Source organism: Punica granatum, chromosome 1 (genome assembly GCF_007655135.1).
Source record: "Punica granatum isolate Tunisia-2019 chromosome 1, ASM765513v2, whole genome shotgun sequence".
In the NCBI taxonomy this organism is placed as follows: Eukaryota; Viridiplantae; Streptophyta; class Magnoliopsida; order Myrtales; family Lythraceae; genus Punica; species Punica granatum.
Genome location: NC_045127.1, coordinates 28,175,567 through 28,198,181, shown reverse-complemented (window position 1 = coordinate 28,198,181; position 22,615 = coordinate 28,175,567). Strand labels below are relative to the sequence as shown.

At 42.1% G+C, this 22,615-nt stretch overlaps 1 protein-coding gene across 2 annotated transcripts; it reads left to right on the top strand.

Moving 5' to 3' along the window:
* Positions 1-10,576: 10,576 nt before the first annotated feature.
* On the top strand, positions 10,577-22,374 carry LOC116192981. Of its 2 annotated transcripts, XM_031521695.1 has the most exons (10): positions 10,579-12,176; positions 12,971-13,444; positions 13,535-13,836; positions 15,805-16,521; positions 16,955-17,233; positions 17,470-17,631; positions 17,772-18,707; positions 18,801-19,016; positions 20,480-20,740; positions 21,751-22,374. In XM_031521695.1, the coding sequence occupies exons 1-10, from the start codon at positions 10,778-10,780 to the stop codon at positions 22,093-22,095; spliced, it is 5,091 nt and encodes a 1,696-aa protein (XP_031377555.1). In that variant the 5' UTR covers positions 10,579-10,777; the 3' UTR covers positions 22,096-22,374. The 2 variants fall into 2 exon arrangements, with proteins under 2 accessions (XP_031377556.1, XP_031377555.1); XM_031521696.1 differs by lacking the exon at positions 17,470-17,631 and having other exon boundaries at positions 10,577-12,176.
* The last annotated feature ends 241 nt before the right edge of the window (positions 22,375-22,615 follow it).

Here is a 22,615-nt window from a genome sequence, read left to right as displayed (position 1 = left end):
GATAGGTCGAGCTCCCGGGCGATTGTCTAACCACGACTCGGCCACTTGATCCGAGTCGTCATCCACATAGACATTACTAGGAGTAAAGCAATGAGTCGGGACAAGACCCCATTCCGCACTCGGGTTGCGCGCGCTCAATGTGTATGGGCGTTGGACCAGTGATCGATGTTTTGGAGCATTAGATCCCGTGCAAAGCGTGCCCTATGATTCGGGCTTGAACTGTGATCAAACAGCAACTAACAGACAAATATAGATGAAAACTGATAAAAACAAACAAATACTGACACAAACAGACAAGTGCAGACAAAGCATGCAAAATGCAGATAAAAGCATGTGGATGCAAAAAAGCAGGCCGAAGCACGAAAATGTAGATAAAGCAAGTGGATGCAGATAAAGACAGACAAAACATGTGATTGCAGACAAGTGGTGTGTTTAGGCTAAGTTTACGTGATTTAGTCAGTTATGCCCCAAATTGTTTTAGCAAACAATTTCTTAATCTAGGCAAAACAAGATATGAGCATGAAGAGAGTGCTAGGCTAACAAAACATGGGTGAATTTGTTTTAAAGTTATTCAGTGTAATGACACTGTGACTTCACTGATTATGTCAGAAACGCATGTTCTTGCCTAGAGAACCCAAAATCTAACTCTTTTGGCCTAATTACCCATGTTTGATTTATGACAAGTGCACGATTAGTCAAATTCTACGTTTTATGATAGAAAAACCCATCCTACGCACAAACTTAAGGGAACGAAGGCATGGGATGCTGCGAATGCACCAAGGCTTATATCCTTTCACGAGCTATCTCCGCTCATTCCTTCGGCCCGTTTCCTTAAGCGCCCGGAGCTACTCTAGGATAACATAAACACTTTAGTTGGATGAAACGGGCAATGCAGATGAACCTGCGCCTACACAGGTTGCCCAACTGCTTCCAATATGCAGTGTTTCGGCTATGCTAACCCTAGGGGTGTCGCTAAATTAGGAACTGATAACTTTGCCCTTGCGTTTAAAAACAATTTAGGAAAAATGGTGAGATTACATGATGCGGGCCACCTCGGCCTGTAATCGGTGTCAACCGATCCCTTGGATCTTTCAGGGTTATGGTTGAACCCCGTAAGAGCCAAAAGATCGGTCGGTCTGCCCAGGAGTGGTCCAAAGAAAACTCCCGCATCACGACCCGAGCAGCCTGGAATTAGGCACGTTCTCTAGTCAAGATATGAGAGTCCTCCTCAGATGCCCATGTTACATCGGACCATATGTCTCACTAATTTTCAAAATTTGGTTTGGAAAAGGGCAATGACACTTGTTCTTAATCTATCGACGCAATTATCAGTTATTTGCTGATTTATGAACTTTTGATTGAAATCGAGTGATTTGCTTAGCCAAGTTGCATGTCCCATTTCCCATGTGTGACATTCTTTTATCAGTTATAACTTTATGCTTCATGTGCACGGGTTTATGGATCGATTTGCTTGAATTAACATGCTTAATATGCTTTTTATCGTCCGGTTATCGACAAATTTGAAAGTGCGATTACAACCAATTCGAGAATCGACTTTCCACCGAAGAAAGGAGGCCATCCATGACCTAAGAAAACCATAGAAACTCCTGGCCCCATAAAAGGTATGCCCATGAGTGATCTCGTGGCCTCATCGAGTTAGAATAGTCTCTTTTACCCTGGTTCCGAATCGCTTCTCGCATGCAACACTCATGAAACATGATAACAACATACAACAACAAAGCCGGTGCCGCCGTGCTCTCGGGAAATTACATGCAAGCATTCAAGCATACGGAATAACATGATATTACGCGGAATCGATAAAACGGCAACTACTCATGCATTAACATGACGTAAAAAAAAACATGGGAAGCGACCAAGATCGAGGCAAAGGAGGCCACCTTTTTCCCATCATGCACGACATATTACACACATTCATCCATGCACATACATCGTTACAAGTCGAGATAATTGAAATAAAACAAGATAAACGAGGACGGACAATAAATTGATTGAAACACCGCCTTATTACCCCACAAACTTAAAGATCTAAGAGTCCTAGCTTCTCTAAGTTGCAAGAGGGTTATACCTACTCTCGAGGGTCGAGGAAAAGTCGGAAAAACGGCTGGAAAAGGCTTGCTGGAGTTCGGATGTCTGGGCGGTACTGTTCACCCGAGAGGGCACCCGGTTTTGGCTAGCTTGCACCGGTGGCTCGGGATGGTTGCACGAGCTGGAACGGGCTGTCACGACCCCTAAGAGGATGCTAAAGGTGGCTATGGGTGGCTCGTGGCGTGCAAGAACCTGTGTTAACCCGAAAACATGCAAAAACCGGTTAGAGCCAAAACTGTTTTTTTGGGCCCGGTAAGGAAAATGAGAGTTTGAGTGAGTTTTAATGGGTTGCTTGATGGCTCCTTGCTCCGACAGGACCCTTGGGGAGTGCTTAAGGATGTGCTAGAGCCAAAACACCAAGAAGTGGCTCGATTAGAGGAATGGCTCGGCCTTAAGTTCGGCTGCCACTTGAGAACCAATTCTAGACAGATTCTAGTCACGCCTGGTTCGGGCTGCTGGAGGCTCCAAACGACAAAAATAACACCACCAATGGACTCGAGAGGTCGAAAACATGGGGGGTATGTGTTTAGTTTGATGTTTAGGCTAAGTTGAGGGGCGGTCGCCAGAAAACGGTTTGTTTTTCAGCAATTTTTGCCTTGTTTCGGGCTGAGTAAAGGGCTGGATGATTTCTGGTTTTTAGGGGAGCTTTGAGAGGATTTTTGAGAGAGAATTCATGAGAGAGAATGGCAAGAGAGAAAGCGATTTGCTTAATGGTGCATAGGACATATATATGCGTGCATAATGGCGCAATTAAGTAAAATTAAGTGCAATTAAGGGCTTAATCAAGCATGGCCGGTGCAAATGGGCTCTTAATAGTCAAGAATGGTGGCTTGATATTTAGGTGCAAGTTGGTGCAAGTTGGCTTGGAAGAGGATGAAGCAAAATGGAAATTTGCTTGAAATTCGGCCAAAGGGGTGGAGGTGACTGAAATGGTGGCTGCCGACCTCATTTTATGGGTCCCTTGCAGTTTGGAGTTAGCTAGGGCATCTAGGGTGGGTCCCGCAAGGTTTGGAGTTGAGTTGGCGAAGTTCGAGTTCCGATTAGTTGCGCGTTCAGTCCCCGTAGTTCAAGTTAATGTGGAATTGGTGATGCTCATGAAAAACCGATTCAAATGAACCCACATTTGCCATATTTGTGCACTTGGAAGCACTTGAGTGGCCACGGGTTCCACTTGACTCGGGGAGAAAATTGGGAAAGCTCGAGTCCCGGTTAACAGTGCATTCAAGGCTTGTGGCTCAAGTGACCACTGAATAAGCAATGTGCGTGCAAAATAAACCGAATGAGCCCAAATTCGTTGTGTGCGGGCATTTTGGAACATTTTGTATGACTCGAGAGCTTAGTGTCAATTTTGCCCGGGTCGAATGTCCCGAAACAAAACTGACCATTTCGGTCGCTTATTTAGGGATTTGTGCACTGTTTTGTTCATTTTGCATGTTATACGCTTTATGCGGGCCCAATGACCATTTTGCCCCAACCTTAGGAGTCGAGGGTTGATTTTGCTTGCTCCGGGCAAACAGAATCAAATTGGCCATTTCTGTTTGCATATCCGTATCTACGTTCTGTGCCGATCGTTTTGGCATATTTCGTCATTTTTACGGAATGGTTGACCTGGGGACCTTTTCTGCAAGCAAGGGTTAAAATGATCATTTTGCCCCTGACATATGGTCAAATGACCATTTTGCCTTTGACAGGGGTTAAGAGTTCATCTTGCTCAATTCGGGCGAACAGAGCCAAATTGGTCATTTTTGTCGTTTATTCGTGTATTTAAGCTATGTTCTGCTTGTTTTGGCTTGTTCTGTATCCAAGTGGGCCAAATGACCATTATGCCCCTATCAAGTAGGTCAAATGACCCTTTTACCCCTGAAATCAAGGCTGGTGCTCACATGGTGTCATCGTGGGTATTCGGGCGTACCGAAGACACCTGTGGCTTCTATTCTATCAAAACAGGCTTTGTACTGTCTATCGGGCGCGTGCACTTGAACTCTTTTTGACTTTGCTCGGGACATATGGTTGATTCCTCGAATATGCTCGGGACGGATTTTCAATTTGGGACCAAGCAGTTTGACGTGCTCGGTGATCGTTGTATGCTCCGTTCTGTCGAAAGCGGACCCCGATTGTTCATCCGGCATGTGTGTTTTAGCCCATTTTGGATTTGCTCAGGAGAATAACATGTTTTCCCGAATATGCTCGAGGCAAATCTTCAGTTTGGCCTGCAAGGGTCTTTTCAGTGTCTCACACTGAATACTTTCTGATGCCCCAGTCGATCACTGAAGAATGGCATTGTAGCAATCAAGCTTCTGTAACCTTGGAACCAAATGCCCCTTTTTGGACTCTTTGGGTTGCCCTGAAGCTCTCCGTTACTCGCGCTTCATTTTCACGTGCTTGCCCCCCGTTGACCTGTCCATGAATAGTATTTTGTGGTATCTCTTAACCCTGTTCTGTCATGTCTATCGGGCAGTGGCTAGATATGCTGCTAATGCTCTGTTTGGGAGTCGGTGGACCAAAATAGGGTGCTGACACACTCCTTCATGTGTTTCACTCGGCCAACAAGAATAGAACCTTCACTCTGATACGAAATGATGGGCTCACGAACCAAAACTGGGTCAGAAAGAAGGGTAAGGGTAGAACCAACAAAACTCACTCGATAAGATGACTCACCACGAGTAAAAAAAGTTGAGTTGATTCGCCAAGCTCAAGGATGAACGATAAGAATGGGGATTTTCGTCACTAAACAAGGAACTTGTTCAGATAAGGAAAGAGAGGAAACGCTCTAGGCAATTTAATTCAAAATATTCATCAAATTCGTATTTCTGAGATCACCTCCTAGCATATATATATATCGGGAATATATCTCCTTGGACTCTAGAATATGAAACTGACATCTAGACTCCTCTAGATTACTTTTCTAAAATAGAATAAAGAAACAATTTGAGTGGATGGTTATGCCGTTCGGACTAGGAATACCATGCATCATCACCACTTTTTTGAAGAACAAATTAGAAACATGGGAGGCATCATCAGACTTGTGACATGGAATGAAATGAGCCATCTTAGAGAGGCGATCAACCACTATCAGAATCGAGTCTTTGCCCCTCTGAGTCCTCGGTAAGTCAAGTACGAAATCCATACTTTGATCAATCCATGGCTGGTCCGATACTAGCAGGGGCATATATAGGCCATGGGGAGCCTCCTTGCTTTTTGCCCTCTTGCAAGTAATACACCGTTCAATAATCCGGTGCACATCCTTAATCATTTTTTGCCAGTAGAAATGCTCATTGACCATCTTAAGAGTCTTTTTCTCTTCGAAATGGCCGGCTAAACCCCAGCATGGGCCTCATGTACTAATAACTCACGAACAGATCCACTCGGAATACAAAGCTTGCCAAGCTTATACAAGTATCCATCATGCATATAATACCCATCAACAACACCCTTATCGCAAGCCAAATGAATCGGAGAAAAATAGGGATTTTCCACATATTGACTCTTAATCAGCTCAAACCCCAGCAGCTTAGCATTCATGAGTGAAATCAATGCATACCTTCGAGATAGGGCATCAACCACTACATTTGGCATGCCTTCGATTCAACTTATTATGTCCTTTCAAATACTTCAGGGACTCGTGATCGATGTGAATAACGAACTCCTTGGGGAGTAAGTAGTGTTCCCATGTTTCAAGAGCCCGGATCAGAGCGTAAAACTCCTTATCATACGTCAAGTAGTTCAGACTCGCACCGCTTAGCTTCTCACTGAAATATACTATTAGGCATTTGTCTTGCATAAGAACAACTCCAACCCCAACTCCCGAAGCATCACATTCGATCTCAAACGTCTTGGAGAAGTCGAGTAGGGCTATGATAGGAGTTGCACACAGCTTCTCCTTTATGATCTCAAAACTTCGTTGAGCTGATTCACTCCACTTGAACTCGGTATCCTTCTTCATACACTCAGTTAATGGAGCAAGTATAGTGCTGAAATTCTTTACCAATCTCCTATAAAAGGAAGCCAAGCCATGGAAACTCCTCACCTCCGATGCAGTACTGGGAGTGGGCCACTCCCAAATGGCCTCAACATTTTCTTCATCAACCTCGACACCCTGCTGAGAGATAACAAAGCCAAGAAAGACGACTTTGTTCGGGTAGAATCGACACTTCTTCATCAAGGGTCTTGCTGTAGACCAAAATGTCGTCAAAGTAGACAACAACAAATTGGCCAATGAATTCTCGCAAGACATGGTTCATCAGCCCCATAAAGGTGCTAGGAGCATTGGACCGTCCGAACGGCATAACCATCCACTCATATAAACCATGCTTGGTCTTGAAGGCTGTCTTCCACTCATCTCCCTCCTTCATGCGGATTTGATGATATCCACTTTTTAGATTGATCTTTGAAAACACCTTCAAACCATTCAACTAGTCGAGCATATCATCTAGTCGAGGAATGGGATAACGATATTTTATTGTAATCTTGTTGATGGCCTGATTGTTGACTCACATTCTCATGGATCCATCCTTCTTGGGCACCAGAAGAGCTGGTACAGAGCATGGGCTCATGGACTTCCGTACATAGCCCTTCTCAAGCAATTCATTAACTTGCCATTGCAGCTCCTTCGCCTCATCCGGATTGCACCGATATGCCGATCGATTAGGCAAAGCAGCTCCAGGAACAAGATCAATTTGATGTTCAATCCCCCTAATCGGAGGCAACCCTTCCGACAACTCCTCAAGAAATACATCAACGAACTCCTTTAAGAGAGCCATGAACTGAGGCGGAAGAGAATTCTGCTCTTCAGGTGTGGCTTCCTTCATGAACATAATGAGAATTAAGTTGAAGTTCAACAAAGTCCTCTCAAGCTCTCCAAGAGTCATTACTAAGCTTTCTTTCTTCGAGCCATTGGCACTCGCACTCTAGTCCTTTTGCTCTTGCTGTGGACTGAGCGGTGCTAGGACAATGCTCTTCCCTTCTTTGGTGAATGAATAAGTGTTCCTGTATCCATCGTGTAAAGCCCTCCTATCATACTGCCACGGTCTTCCCAACAGAAGTTGACTTGCACTCATCAAAACCACGTCACAAAATACTTCATCTTTATACGTCTTCCCAATTGAGAATGGAATACGAACTTACTGAGTGACTCGTACCTTGCCTTGATCATTCAGCCATATCAACTTATAGGGGTATGGATGCTTCGTAGTAGATAGATTCAACTTCTCCACCAAAGTAGTAGAAGCAACATTGAAGTAACTCCCACTATCGATAATAACTCCGCACACCTTATTTTGGATGGTGCACTAAGTTCGGAAGAGATTATCCCGCTATTCTTCTTCTAACTTTGCTTCATAACTCAAGACTCGATGAATCATGAGCATCTCACCCTCATCGGCAAACTTTACAATCTCTCCCTGCGCACATCCAAAAACCTCCTCATCCATCCCTTCATCTTCACTCTCAATCTCTTGAGTGCTCTGGATGGTCATCACTTGCCGATTTGGACATTCAGAAGCTATGTGTCCGAGTCCAAGACATTTGAAGCACTTAATGTCTCGGCTCCGAACAGGGCATTGCGGATTAGTGTGCTTCTTCTTTCCCTTTGTCGCCTCAGCTTGAGGCCTATGAGCGCCCCCTACTTCCTTCTACTGTGCATTCCACTTCGAAGTAGACCCTTTGTTGACCGAACTAGCAGCCACTGGTTTAGAGTTAAACACCTACGATGCATTGAGTTTGCAGTGTTTTCGCTGCTTTTCCACCTTATTGGCCTGCTTAATCACATCTTCCAAAAACACATAGGGTTACAACTCCACAATATCCGCAATTTCCTTGTTCAAGCCACCAATAAATCGAGCAATGGTCTACTCCCGTGGCTCATTCAGTTCGCATCTCATCGATAACATTTCGAACTCCATAACATAATTTTCAACGGACATACCTCATTGACGAATACTCTACAGTTTAAGGAACATATCTTGCTTGTAGTACTTAGGCACGAATCTTTTATGCATGAGGCGCTTCATCTCAAGCCAACTACGAATCATATTTTCCCGATCTCTTCTTCACTACGCCTTTATGTTTTCCCACCACAGATTCGCATAATCGGTGAACTTGAGGGCAACAAGCTGACACTTCTAGGCTTTAAAGTACTCATAGTATTCGAACACCTTATCAACGCGCTAGACCCACTCGAGGTACTCTTCAGGGGAACTCATGCCTTTGAATTGCGAAATCTTCAACTTGAGGTTATTACCGACACCCCTTTGCTCTCGTCATGGAACTGGTTGCTCTTCTTCTTCAGGAAGGTCATCCTCTTGGTCATCTTCATCTTCCACTTGAACATTACGTTTAGGAATTCGATGTGCACGTGGTGGAGGAACATGCGCCACAGCCAATCGCTCAACAGCTTGGGTAAGTTGATCAAACCATGCAGAAAGCTCGTCTTGCCTCCGCTAGAACCTAAGGAACTGGGCTTGGTCGAGTGTGAGTCCCCTCGGAACCTGATGGACGTTTTCTTCAGCCATTGCATTTCTCAGAAGGATTCCTCACTAAACACTTGTGTATACACTTCCTCACGTGTTTCACTCGGCTATTCAGTGATAAACCTTAGCTCTAATACCAAATGATGGGCTCACGAACCAGAACTAGGTAAGAAAGAAGGGTAGAAGGTATAACTAACAAAACTCACTTGATAAGATGACTCGCCATGAGTAAAAAAAGTCGGGTTGATTCGTCACGCTCAAGGATGAATGATAAGAATCGGGATTTTCGCCACTAAATAAGGAACTTGTTCATATAAGAAAAGTGAGGAAACGCTCTAAGCAATTTCATTCAAAATATTCATCAAATTCTTGTTTTTCATATCTCCTCCTAGCATATATATAGAGGGAAGACACCCCATTGACTCTAGAATATGAAATTGACATATATTCTCCTCTAAATAACTTTCCTAAAATGAAATAAAGAAATAATCTAAAATAGGAAACATAAGACTTCTGACTCAAGCTAATACAGAAAATAACATCTAATTAAGAGAAATTATATTATAGTAATATTATCTTCTTGAGGCAGCCAGATTCTTCTGGATTATGGGTCGTCACTTTGGGCTGGGCTGCTCGTCATATTTCCATGCACTTCAGTATAGTAATGGGCCTGAGACGAGTTGCAGCAAGTTTCTTGGCCTTGGAACGCGTGATAGGACCTGAACTAGATCTAGCCTCGTCCTGGACTGCATTCTTGGGCACATCAGTTACTGTGTAACAATGTCCATTTGTCCTCTATATCTCGTTCGAGCCCAATGCATTTTCAACGTCATCCTTTGTATGGCTCAATCTCTTTTCTTGGTTCCGAGTAAGTCTGTCAGAGCAAATGAGCTCGATATCTCTATATTGACTCATTTGGGCATGCGCATATACTTCCAAACTTATACCACCAAGGGGCCTAGTGAGATATCGTTCCCGTTACGAAGGGGGGATAAATCCTATCTTGGTCACTCACATTCCTCTCTATACTTTGTGGCATATCCAATAACTGTCTTTATAACTAGCCTGTTACGGCGGCGTTTGACAGCATCAAAGTATACGACATTACATATAGGAATTCATGGTGACCTCAAGTCAAAAGACCTCTGCACCATAGTCACTGTGAGAACTGTTAATGACAATCTCGTAACGACCTATGTAGCAGTGTCAAGGCGGGTTAGTCCAATACGAATCACCCCTAATGCATACCTGTGGTGTGACTTGATGTCTCTACATTAATGACCTGCGAGACTTGGTCATCAATCACCACCACACTGGTCTTGCTGCATTATCGTCATCTTAGTTAACGATAATACTTCGTAGGGACGTTTAGGAATAGTATTCATCATTGATAAGATCTTACAATCAAGTCATACTTGATGCTTATTGAACCTACTATTCATGGACGTTATTGTGTAAAATGAAAGCGCAACCACACGATAACAAAAATGCCTCATGGTATATAAATCTCATAATATGGAATTGATGACAGATTGACTCTAGAGCACACATCAGTCCCAACACGTGCTGTGCCTATGAATGTCGAGGTTCATAGGACGCACGAAGGAGGCATGTGATCAAGATCGAATTTTTCTGGATGGTATGTGATATATATATATATATATATATATGAATATTTAGTAGGAAAATGAGCATTAGCAAAATAAAAAAGAAAAAAAATTAAAATCAATATGAGTTGAGTCAGATGGTTCGATACTTCTTGTTCTTCTCTAGTATGATCTTTGACTTAAGTCTTTTGTATACAAAAAATTTGTAGTCGGAAGCTTCACTCATAATGAGCCGACTTCGCTCAAATCTAATTAGATGGGATTGGTTGAGCTTTTAAACATGAGGTGGAGCACACCAAAGAAAAAAATGGGCAAAGAATGAGAAATATAGGAAGGCCGCACAGTAACTATGGTACACCTCTCACTTCCCAAAATCAGACCGTCTCCTCACCCTTTCACCACACATCGCCTGTGTCTCTCTCTCTCTCTATCAAGAATCAACAAAACAACACATTACGCCATCATCATTTGGAACCAGGAACAGAGAGAGAAGGCGGCGAGAGAGAGAGAGAGAGAGAGCGAGCGAGCACTCCCCATTTGATATAGAGAGAGAGAGAGAAACGGGAGCGGAGGGAGAACTCAATCGACACAATCCCAATGAAGCATCCACAACTTCACCACCACCACCACCACCACCACCACTGCGAGGCCGTTTCCTCTTCCTCCTCTACCTCCTCTCCTTCCGTGCCCGACCATTCTTCAGCTGCCACGCTGTCCTCTGACAAGCCCCCCTCCTCTGCCGCCATCGACGACGCCGCCCTCCCCTGCCGCGATGGCGCCTCCCAGGAGGCCGTGGCCATCGAGCGCCGAGGCGACTACTCCGCCGTGTGCCGCTGGACCGTCCAGAATTTCCCCAAGGTCAAGGCTAGGGTACTGTGGAGCAAGTACGTCGAGGTCGGGGGATTCGATTGTCGCCTCCTGATTTACCCTAAGGGTGATTCCCAAGCCCTCCCGGGCTACATCTCTGTCTACCTCCAAATCATGGACCCCCGCGGCGCCTCCGCCACCAAATGGGAATGCTTCGCCAGCTACCGCCTGTCAATCGTCAACGTCCTCGACGATTCCAAGACGATCCACCGCGATTCTTGGCACCGGTTTTCCGTCAAAAAGAGATCTCACGGTTGGTGCGATTTCACTCCCGCCTCTACGATTTTGGACCCCAAACTAGGCTACCTGTTCAATAACGACTCGCTCCTGATCACCGCCGATATCCTAGTGCTGAACGAATCTGTTAGTTTTTCCCGAGACAGTAATAATAATAACAATAGCAGCTATAGCAATAGCAATAACGGCGAGTCCCAGTCTGGGGCAAGCGGGTCGTCCTCGGCAGTTGTAGTCCCGATGACTGATGTTTCGAGCGGGAAGTTCACCTGGAAAGTTCATAATTTTAGCTTGTTCAAGGAAATGATCAAGACGCAGAAGATAATGAGCCCGGTGTTTCCTGCTGGGGAGTGTAATCTGAGGATTAGTGTGTACCAGAGCTCAGTGAGTGGGGTCGACCACCTCTCAATGTGCTTGGAAAGCAAGGACACAGAGAAGGCCGTGCTATCTGATAGAAGTTGTTGGTGTTTGTTTCGAATGTCTGTTCTGAACCAAAAGCCTGGGTCCAATCATATGCATAGGGATTCATATGGGCGTTTTGCGGCTGATAACAAGAGTGGGGATAATACTAGTTTGGGTTGGAACGACTACATGAAGATGGCGGACTTCACGGGACCTGAGTCTGGGTTTTTGGTGGATGATACGGTGGTGTTTAGTACATCCTTTCATGTCATTAAGGAGTTCAGCAGCTTTTCAAAGAATGGGGGTTTGATTGCAGGAGTAAGGAATGGAGCGAGGAAGTCTGATGGGCACATGGGGAAGTTCACGTGGAAGATTGAGAATTTTACAAGGTTGAAGGATATTTTGAAGAAGAGGAAGATCACGGGTTTGTGCATCAAAAGTAGGAGATTCCAGATTGGCAATCGGGATTGTCGTCTCATTGTTTATCCCCGAGGTATGCTACAATTGCTCAATGAGAAAGCTATGTTGAGTGAGCTCTTTACAGTTTGGCAACATTACTCCTGTTGTCAAGCCGTGGTATATCTACCATGAATCGTATGATAAATTGTTGTATGAGGGCTTAGCGGTATCATTTAACAGATATGTTTCATTGTCATAGTCAGCGTAAGTTGCGTGGATGGGGATAAATGCTACTGAAATGGAATCTTCTTTGTTTTAGTGTGATATGGGATCAGCACGCTACATAAATGGTTTTGCAGTGAAATCGTTTGTCCGAGTAACTACAAGAATTAGGCCAGTCTTGTTCAAATGATAATTAGCCTCTATATATGCTGTATTCTAATAACCATAAAATGACTGGCCTGTTTTTGGGAAAGTGGGATTTTACAAAAGTTATCCTTATTTGCCGAATCAGACAGGCAGTGGTCTCTGTTCGTGGATCTGTTTGACATAGCTTTGCATTCTAGAGACTGTTCGAAACAGTGAGAATGGAAGTTCTTTAAATGTCCTAGAATGTCAGATACCACTTTAAATTGTTTAACTTGGTATGTCGGATATAGAACTCTAGATATCATGAGAGATGGTACCAAAATATGTAGTTTCTACTTACCGAAGAAAAAAAAAAAAAGAATCTAGTTTCCTCTGAATGGTGGAATGTTGTTCTCAAGTATAGGTCATTGTTTAGTAATTACTGTTTTGACCCCTAGCTGACATTTTTGTGTAAGGAAACTCTCTTAGGTTGTGATTAGGCGCTTGATCTGATGAAATTTCTGTCCTTGATGGCATCAGGGCAGTCTCAGCCACCTTGCCACCTGTCAGTTTTCCTTGAGGTAACAGATTCACGGAATAATTCGAGTGACTGGAGTTGTTTTGTGAGTCATCGACTATCAGTTGTAAACCAGAGAATGGAGGACAAGTCTGTCACGAAAGAATCTCAGAATCGCTACTCCAAAGCTGCAAAGGATTGGGGGTGGCGTGAATTTGTGACACTCACGAGCCTCTTTGACCAAGATTCAGGATTTATTGTTCAAGACACTGTCATTTTTACAGCTGAGGTTCTTATTTTGAGAGAGACATCGATCTCTCAAGACTTCACTGAACATGAAGGCGAGTCGACGAGTTCTGGTTCCCGCACAGAGAGGACTGGGAAAAGAAGCTCATTCACCTGGAAGGTGGAGAACTTTTTGTCCTTCAAGGAAATAATGGAAACCCGAAAAATCTTCAGCAAATTCTTTCAAGCTGGTGGATGCGAGCTTCGAATCGGTAGATTTTAGTCTTAGCACATCTTATCCAAAATTATGGTCACAATGTGCTTCCTGTAGCTTAATTTTAGAATTTGCTTTTGCATTGCAGGCGTTTATGAATCTTTTGACACTATATGTATATACTTGGAGAGTGATCAATCTGCTGGTAGTGATCCAGATAAAAATTTCTGGGTCAGGTACAGGATAGCTATTGCAAACCAGAAAAATCCAGCCAAAACTATTTGGAAGGAGTCTTCTATATGCACAAAGACATGGAACAACTCTGTTCTGCAATTCATGAAGGTCTCAGATATGCTGGAGGCAGATGCAGGGTTTCTTGTCCGTGATACTGTTGTCTTTGTTTGTGAGATTTTGGATTGCTGTCCTTGGTTTGAGTTTTCAGATCTAGAGGTAAGTCGTAACGCATCTTTGTCATTCTTAACCGTGCCTACTGCTTAAAACTTTTGCTATTCTTTGGAGCATTTTTGGGGTATCCAGCCGTTATATCGCTTAGCCTTCTTGTATTGGATGATCTGCTTCCTCCCATCCTGCTCTCTTTGCTGCATTAACTTCATCATGTTTTGGCTGCGGGTGGGAGAATTTATTACTCTGTTGGTAGGTTCTAAATGCTGAAGACTCATGCTTGGTTTTCGCGAGGATAGATTATCACTGCTTTCTTTGTACCGGATGCCTCAGAAATGTGCAAAGATACATGTACCAAATGCCAAAGTCTCTTGTTGATCCACCCCAAACCAGCCCCCATCAAAACTTAAATCCCCAACTCCGACACACCCCACTCACCAACTCGGCCCCTAGAGCCTGCTTCTCTAGGAGAAGGGGAGGGACAAAGGCAAGCCGAAGGATGAGAATCTTTCAGAAGCTTGGGGGTGTGAGTCTGGGAGAGAGGCACTGCACTGACCTCATGGATGAAGTGAAGCACGCCCTGATGTGGCATATATTGATTGCTTGATTTTTGCTGAGAAAAATGTTGTGAATCTTTGGTGTTAATATTTTGTACTTATCTTACACCATCATACTATGTGGAGTTTCAATTTCTCAATTACCTACATCCAATTTTCAGTGTTTAAAAAAGCATTAGGCACTCTTACGGCGCTAAGGGCCTCTATAACCCGAGGCACTTGGCGCTGCTTGCCTGAACGAACAAATAGTATTGTAATTGGAAGAAAGCTAAAAAATTGTCTTAGCAAAAACAATTCAAGAGTAAGAAGTTTTTATGAAAGGCGTGTTGGATTGTACACGGTGGAGGGGGCACTCTGTCTTCTCTCTACAATTACAATTGAAAGGTTTTTCCCTAACCATTCTACTATAATTCATCTATCATGTGAGTGTTTAAAAGGCTAAATTGGAATTTTGGTTCAAAATAGTTAATATATTCTGATCCAAGTAAAGGAAAGCTAAAAATTCTATAAGATGTTGTCTTGAACAGGGTGATGGTCATCAACCATGTGAGAGATGAGATATCACAAAGATGAGAAAGAGGAGACTTTCCTAGTAATATTTTGTTGCAAATCTAGAAACACTGGTTGGCGTTGAGGAACTGGGTGTCTCATGGCCTCATGGCCTAGATGCTCAAGCATGAGGCGCCTGCATCTTCAAAGGAGCCTTGTCTGCTGCCTGGGCAGGTGGCAGTATGGGACTTGGTGGTGTCGAGAAACCCATAGGCAACCTAGCAGTCTCTATTTTCAGAACACTTGCTGTGACTTTGTTGGCTGTTTTGTCTATTAGATTAGCTTGTTTGGTTGGGGAAACTTGGATTGATTAGTCTGCATTGCCTTAAAATGTAATATGGGTTTGCTGACTTAGCAAAAGGTTCAGCTGAGTTTTTCCTGATACATTTGAACCATGTCGCTTATTTTTTGTGAAAATCATGCCATGTGTTCGTAGGCTAGTAGATTGAACCATAATGCATTGATGAGGTTAGTTGGCAGAAAACATTAGTTGAATGGTGCACTGATTTTGCTTCCAGAGGACACTTACCCTTTTTTTGGCTGAACCAGAGTACTGTACTTGCTTTTATGTGTTTACCTAAAAAACTTGAATAACACTGTCTCTTTGCAATAGAAATCCACTTCATGCCCAATTAGGTCAGATAATATTTGAAGAAGATTATCACTTTGCCTCATCTTTTTGGCTGTTAATTAATGCTGACCTAACATTTTCTCTAACCTGTGATTTCCCTGTTGTATATTTTAGAGGCTGGACATTTCAATTCTCTGATTTTGATTTTAATAGTAACTAGATAGCCTCATAACCTTAATTTTCCTTCTTTTATTTCTATATTTCAAAGTAGAATCAATTATGGCCAATGTTGCTTTTTTGTTTCCATCTAAAACTTTTCCTCTACGTGCAATTTTTCAGGTCCTGGCCTTTGATGAAGATCAGGATACCTTAACTACTGATCCTGATGAGCTGATTGATTCAGAAGACAGTGAAGGACTCAGTGGTGATGAAGAAGATATCTTCAGAAACCTTCTTTCAAGAGCAGGATTTCATCTCACATATGGAGACAATCCATCTCAACCTCAAGTTACCTTAAGGGAGAAGCTGTTAATGGATGCCGGTGCAATTGCTGGTTTTCTGACTGGCCTTCGTGTATATCTCGATGACCCAGCTAAAGTAAAGCGATTGCTTCTTCCAGCTAAGTTTTCAGGGAGCGCTGATGGAAGGAAGGGTACAAAAGCAGATGGGTCTTCCCCCAGTCTGATGAATTTGTTGATGAGCGTTAAAGTTTTGCAGCAGGCAATCATAGATTTGCTTTTGGATATAATGGTGGAATGTTGCCAACCTTCAGAAAGTTGTGATGGTGAATCCTCGAATCCTAACTCAAAGATTTTTCAAGATGGTGGCGAGACCAGTCAACCTGAGTCAGATATGGATGACACGGCAGCAGAGTCGACTCAGTTTATGGTCGATGAGAGAGTTGATTCTGATTTTGATGAGAGTAGCAATGCATCTGGTATACGGGGCTCAGATGTTAATGGTGTAGATGCCCCAGAAAAAGCTCTTTGTGGAGATCCTATTGGTCCAGCCGAAACTCCTTCAGGGTGTTCTGAAAATCATAGCTTTCGCTCCAAGGTAGCATGTTGTTTTTATTGAATATTGGTCCATTCAGTAGTAGAAATGTGGTATTTACTTTTCTTGAAAACACAAAAACTAAGGAAAGAAGAATCAAACCGTACTGATCAGAAGATTCTTTTTCTTTTTCTTTATCCATATGAATATTTAACTCCTTGTTTGTCAGGGGACATCTTGGTTTTCCTTTTCCTGAAAACCCAGAAATGAAAGTAATAGGTATAAAGCTGTGCTTATCAAAAGATGAGTTTTTGGAATAAAGTATAAAAAGTTCTGCATTGCTTCATGAAAATTTGAAGAAAAACACAAATTAAGTACTTTCTGGATGCTAGAATACGGAAAAATGGAGCTGTTTTACAGAACCAAACAAGAACATGTTACAAGCTTAATTGCTTATCCACATAACAATGACATCTTGATCTTTCATCTAATTCAGACTAAATGGCCAGAGCAGTCGGAGGAACTTTTAGGATTAATTGTTAACTCGCTTCGAGCTCTAGATGGAGCAGTTCCACAAGGCTGTCCAGAACCAAGAAGAAGGCCTCAATCTGCCCAAAAAATTGCTCTTGTATTGGATAAAGCTCCTAAACATCTACGTCGTGACTTGGTAACTTTGGTGCCAAAATTGGTGGAGCATGCAGAACATCCATTGGCTGCCCATGTTCTTCTTCAACGAATTCAGAAGCCAGATGCAGAGCCTTCACTAAGGACACCGGTGAGAGTTTTCTCTCCTCTCATTCCTTTCACTGCTTCTGGTTTTCGTTTTGGCAGCAACATTAGTCCCATGAATGTGAAGATTATTTAATGCCGGAGCATTACACTTTTCTTATTTGATGTCACTGTCTCCACACATCAGTAGCAATTAGATAAGTTGGAAGCGGTTAAACCTGAAGTAAAGGATGACGTGTCCTTTCATCAGGTTTTCTCACTTTAACCGAAATTCTTTTCTAGGTTTTTGGTGCCTTAAGTCAACTGGAATGTGGAAGTGAGGTATGGGAACATATTCTGCACCAGTCTATAGAGCTTTTGAGAGACTCAAATGATGAACCTCTTGCAGCTACCATAGATTTCATATTTAAGGCTGCATCCCAGTGCCAACATCTTCCTGAAGCAGTAAGGATGTTTGAATTCTCATAGTTCAATATGAAACCATGAAGAATTTTCTGGAAATTTAATCTTTTGCCTATCTCCTAGTTTTTACTCTGTTTATTATGTTATCCTATTGAGCCGTGGAAGCACTTATCATTTTGTAGGTTAGGTCAGTTCGTGCCCGATTAAAAGATTTGGGAGCCGAAGTTTCTACCTGCGTCCTTGATTTTTTAAGTAAGACTGTGAATAGTTGGGGGGACGTTGCTGAAACTATACTCAGAGATATTGATTCTGATGAAGATATCTGTAACACTTGGCCGACACTGCCTTATGGACTCTTCTTGTTTGGAGATAATAATGGCACAGGTGGTGGCCGGTTGCATGTGGGGAATGATCAGGCCTTCTGCAATTCTCGTTACTTTTCAGACATTTACATTTTGATTGAAATGTTGTCTATACCTTGCCTCGCTGTTGAAGCTTCACAAACATTTGAGAGAGCAGTAGCTAGGGGAGCACTCATGGCTCAATCAGTTGCCATGGTCTTAGAAAGACGTCTTACTCATAGGATAAACGTCAATGCCCGGATTATTGGCGAGTACATTCAGCTTATGGAAGCTGAGGTGGAAGCTTGTGAGCAATTTAGAGCTCAACGAGATGATTTCACTACAATTCTTGGTCTTGCCGAGACACTGGCCCTTTCTAAAGATCCTTGTGTGATAGGGTTTGTTAAGGTGTTGTACACTATACTCTTTAAATGGTTTCCCGATGAATCGTATCGAGGAAGGATTTTGAAGAGACTTGTTGATCGCGCCAGTACTACTTCTGACGGTACTCATGAAGCAGAAGTGGATGTGGACATTTTGGTCATTTTGGTGATGGAGGAGCAAGAGTATATTAGACCAGTTTTGGGTATGGTAAGGGAGGTTGCTGAACTTGCAAATGCAGATAGGGCAGCTCTGTGGCACCAATTATGCACCAGTGAAGAGGAAATCATTCGCCTTCATGATGAACGGAAAGCTGAAATTTCCAGTTTGGTGAAGGAAAAAGCTGCTGTGTCACAAAAATTGAGTGAAGCTGAGGCTACAAACAACCGCTTGAAGGTACTTGCTCCTTTTTTCTCCCCTCTTATTAGATGGCTCGTTTTTCATTCATCAGGTCTCATTAAGTGTTTATTCTTGGCGTTGGATTGATAGTCTGAGATGAAGGCTGAGATGGATCGTTTTGCCCAAGAGAAGAAGCAACTTTATGACCAAGTTCAAGAAGTTGAGAGCCAACTTGAATGGCTTCGGTCGGAGCGTGATGAGGAAATTATGAAGCTCAATTCAGAGAAGAAGGCTCTTCAAGATCGTGTTCATGATGTGGAGACACAAATTTCTCAGCTGAAGTCTCGCAAGCGCGATGAATTGAAGGTATAACCTGGCAAACATTTCCATCTTTAAAAAAAAAAAAAAAAGCACTTGACTGATATATATCTTTCATGCTTCTGCTAATCATAAGTGCTGTCAAAATATATTTAGCCAAATAAGGTGTAGTTAAATTATTATATATAAAAGAAACTGTATGAATTTTTAATTATTCATGCATGATAGGGTATTTATTAGTTTTTCTGGCATGCATGAGGCTAGATACTCATTTCTTGGGATCTAAACACTAAATGGTTTTTTGCAGCTATTACAGTTTAGGAATGCATTATATGATTGAGTTGAGAGAATAATATAAATTGAGTCTCATGAATTTTTCGTCTAGCTCGTTTCAAAGCTAATATACGGAGCATTAGATCTGAACTACCATCTCTCTGCTTTTATCTCTGATTTTGACAGTACTTTCAATTTTATCTTTCCTATAAAAATAGGATGGTTAATTAAGAGGACAATGCACATTAGATCAATATTAGAGGCTTTACAGGTCATTGTATATAGTCTCGTAGTGATATATGTATAGCAGTTAAAATAACCCAACATAAGTAAGGAAATTAATAGACCACAAGTATTTTAAATTAGATAACAATAAAATTGAAAACAATGAGAATACATAAACACTCTGTAATGACCATGGCTTCTTGCTGAGGCTTGGAATAAACAGGGTCATTAAAGCTTGATATCATCGTTGCTATTTTATTTTTGTGAGTTTAAAATCATCATCTATACAGAACTAGCAGGAAATATCCTTAGGAGTAAAACAAAGTAATGAACCGAAAATAAGTAAGAAAACTAACAGGCATTGAGGAAATATTGATAGTAAAAAAAAAAAAAAATTCAAAAGTTGAATGGCTACTGGACAGATGCAGCCCTTCAAATTGGACAGAGCTGGATCCTCTGAATAAATATTGAAATTAATGTTTTACTGGCTTAACTACTCAAAGTTCTTGTAAAGAGAATTTCTAGTCAATTGTGTAAAACAAGAATTGGAAGGGGGGGGGGGGGAGGAGAACTAGGAGCAAGAAACAAATAGAGCTTACAAATTATAAGAAATGGCCAAATCCAGTGGACTGGAGTTGGATCTTGTCGAACAAGATCAATCTCAGTTTTGGTTCCGGCTCCATTAATTTATGATATGTTCGTCTTCTCCTCCCAATCCCAAAAGGACATTGTGTTTTCAGTTGTCTGTTGGGGTGAATGATCAATGGAGAATAGGATTGTATGATGATATTGAGTGATATAGGTGGGAATCATAATTATCATATGAAAATTCTGTTTTTCACCTTTAAATTGGGGCAAGTAGTCGAAGCACCTTCTCTTTTTTAATGAACATATGAATCAGTATTACTATTTTATTTCATTTTGTGTTGCTTGTATGTTGAAATCATTAGTTCTAGTTTAAAGGGGTTAAGCTAGTGCCTCAATGAATTAAACATTGAAATTTCTTCTTGCAGAAAGTAATGAAGGAAAAAAATGCTCTTGCTGAAAGGCTGAAAAGTGCCGAAGCTGCAAGAAAGAGATTTGATGAAGAACTGAAACGATATGCTACGGAGAAAGTGACGAGGGAGGAGATTCGGCAGTCACTCGAGGATGAAGTGAGACGGTTGACACAAACAGTCGGGCAGACTGAAGGTGAAAAGCGGGAAAAAGAAGAGCAGGTTGCTCGTTGTGAAGCCTACATTGATGGGATGGAATCAAAATTGCAGGCTTGCCAGGTTTTTTTCTGAACTGAGCTTGCTTATTAGTCTAATTGGGAAACAATCTTCGATAGAATTACCTTGTGGTAATCCCTTAGGTTGAAACTGTTCAGTAGGTTCTTCCGAACGATCGATCGATCTTTCCCATAACCCTTGAGGAAGAGCTGGATACGGACAACATAAAATCAAATTATAACTATCAATTGAATTGGTTGGCCAACCCAAACTTCATGGGCGAGAAACTTATCACTGTTCTGTAATGAAATATGAATATCAAAAAAAGGTTATTGAAGTAGAGAGAGAGAGAGAGAGAGAAACAGAGGGATGAGAGACTTAGTTGGAGGAAGGATCACATAATGGGGACTGGAGTAGATATCCTTTAAAAATATGATTAAAAAAAAAGAGATCATAATATTAAGTAATAAGATCCAGATTTGGGCAGTGAAACTATTGTTTAAAGAATCAATGTTTTGAAAGAACAAAAAAGTTTAGGGTGAAAGATGTTCTTTGCAGTTACACTGGTGATGGTTTAAGAACAGAATAACGCAATAATAGTCAAATATGAAAGGGAAATACACATTAAAATATGTGTGAGAGAGTCATATGTTGGTACATGCTTCTAAAGAAATCTATTTTTTCCCATTAACATGGAAAGGTATCCTTGTTTGTGTGGCACTCGGCATTCTTGCTATATGAATATATAATATCATATGATAATTATGCCGGTATATATCTTATCCAATAGTTATGTATATTTTTAATAGAATAGGAAAATGTCCCATTTATGGCTCATTGATATAAGAAAGGACATAAATAATGTTCTTCCTCCTTCAACATCGCAAAGGCCTCAAGGAATTTCAGAAACCTAAAAATGAGCAATTGCATGCATCAGGATGCCTTCAGTTCCAGTTCCGTGTGCTTCTATTTCTGGTATCTCTTTTCTTACGAGTCTATCAATATATACAACTCACGAAAATATTGTCTACCACTGAATGTCTGCTGCTTTATTTTATTTTTTTTGGGTGCAGCAATACATTCAATCTCTCGAGGCTTCCCTCCAGGAAGAAATGTCACGGCACGCTCCACTGTATGGGGTGGGCCTGGAGGCCCTATCGTTGAAGGAGTTGGAGACAATCTCGCGAATCCACGAGGATGGGCTGAGGCAGATACATGCCCTTCAGCAGCGCAAGGGCAGCCCGCTTGTGACGCAGGCCCACAATCTGCCTCACAATCAAGGGCTCTTTCCCACCGCCCCAGGCCCGCCTCCTATGGCCGTAGGGCTGCCTCCGGTGCTGCTGCCTAATGGGGTGGGGATGCACGGGAACGGGCACGTCAATGGTGGTATCAGCACGTGGTTCAATCATGCGACCTGAGATATGGTCTACTACGATTTGATGCAGCGGTAAGGTTTGTTTCTCATTTCACATAAAGAGCTGGTGATTTTGTTGGCATTTTTCTATTTACTGGGGGACTGTTGGAATTTCGATATAATATATCAATTGGGGAGAAGAGAGTCGAGGGAGAGTCCAATGGAACTGACAGCTGGAAATGCCAATTGGGTTTGTCACTCTGTTTTTACTCACTCAGATTATCTGATCTGATACTCAAAAGTTTTCCCAATGAAAGTAAATTACAGGTTATTTTTTTGGAAAGCCCTTTTTTCCCCCTTTTACTTTTTCTCTTTTTATTTTTATTTTTATTTTCTCCGTCATGAGTAGTTAGTACCACATTATGTACGTATCCGATCGTAGCCTTGTCTGTTGTTTCTTCAGTTTAAGGTGGGTTCATTCCCGAGATAATTGTGCCTATCATGTCAGTTTCGGTCATTACGAGGGATGGGTATAAAGTTTGAATGTTCTATTTCAGGGTAGGCAATATCTGGAAGAACGGTGG

Coding starts and splice junctions, on each gene's coding strand:
- LOC116192981 (XM_031521695.1), top strand. CDS start 10,778: ATGAAGCATCCACAACTTCACCACCACCACCACCACCACCACCACTGC. Junction 16,522..16,954: donor ATCATAGCTTTCGCTCCAAG/GTAGCATGTTGT, acceptor CATCTAATTCAG/ACTAAATGGCCAGAGCAGTC. Junction 20,741..21,750: donor CAAAATTGCAGGCTTGCCAG/GTTTTTTTCTGA, acceptor TTTTGGGTGCAG/CAATACATTCAATCTCTCGA.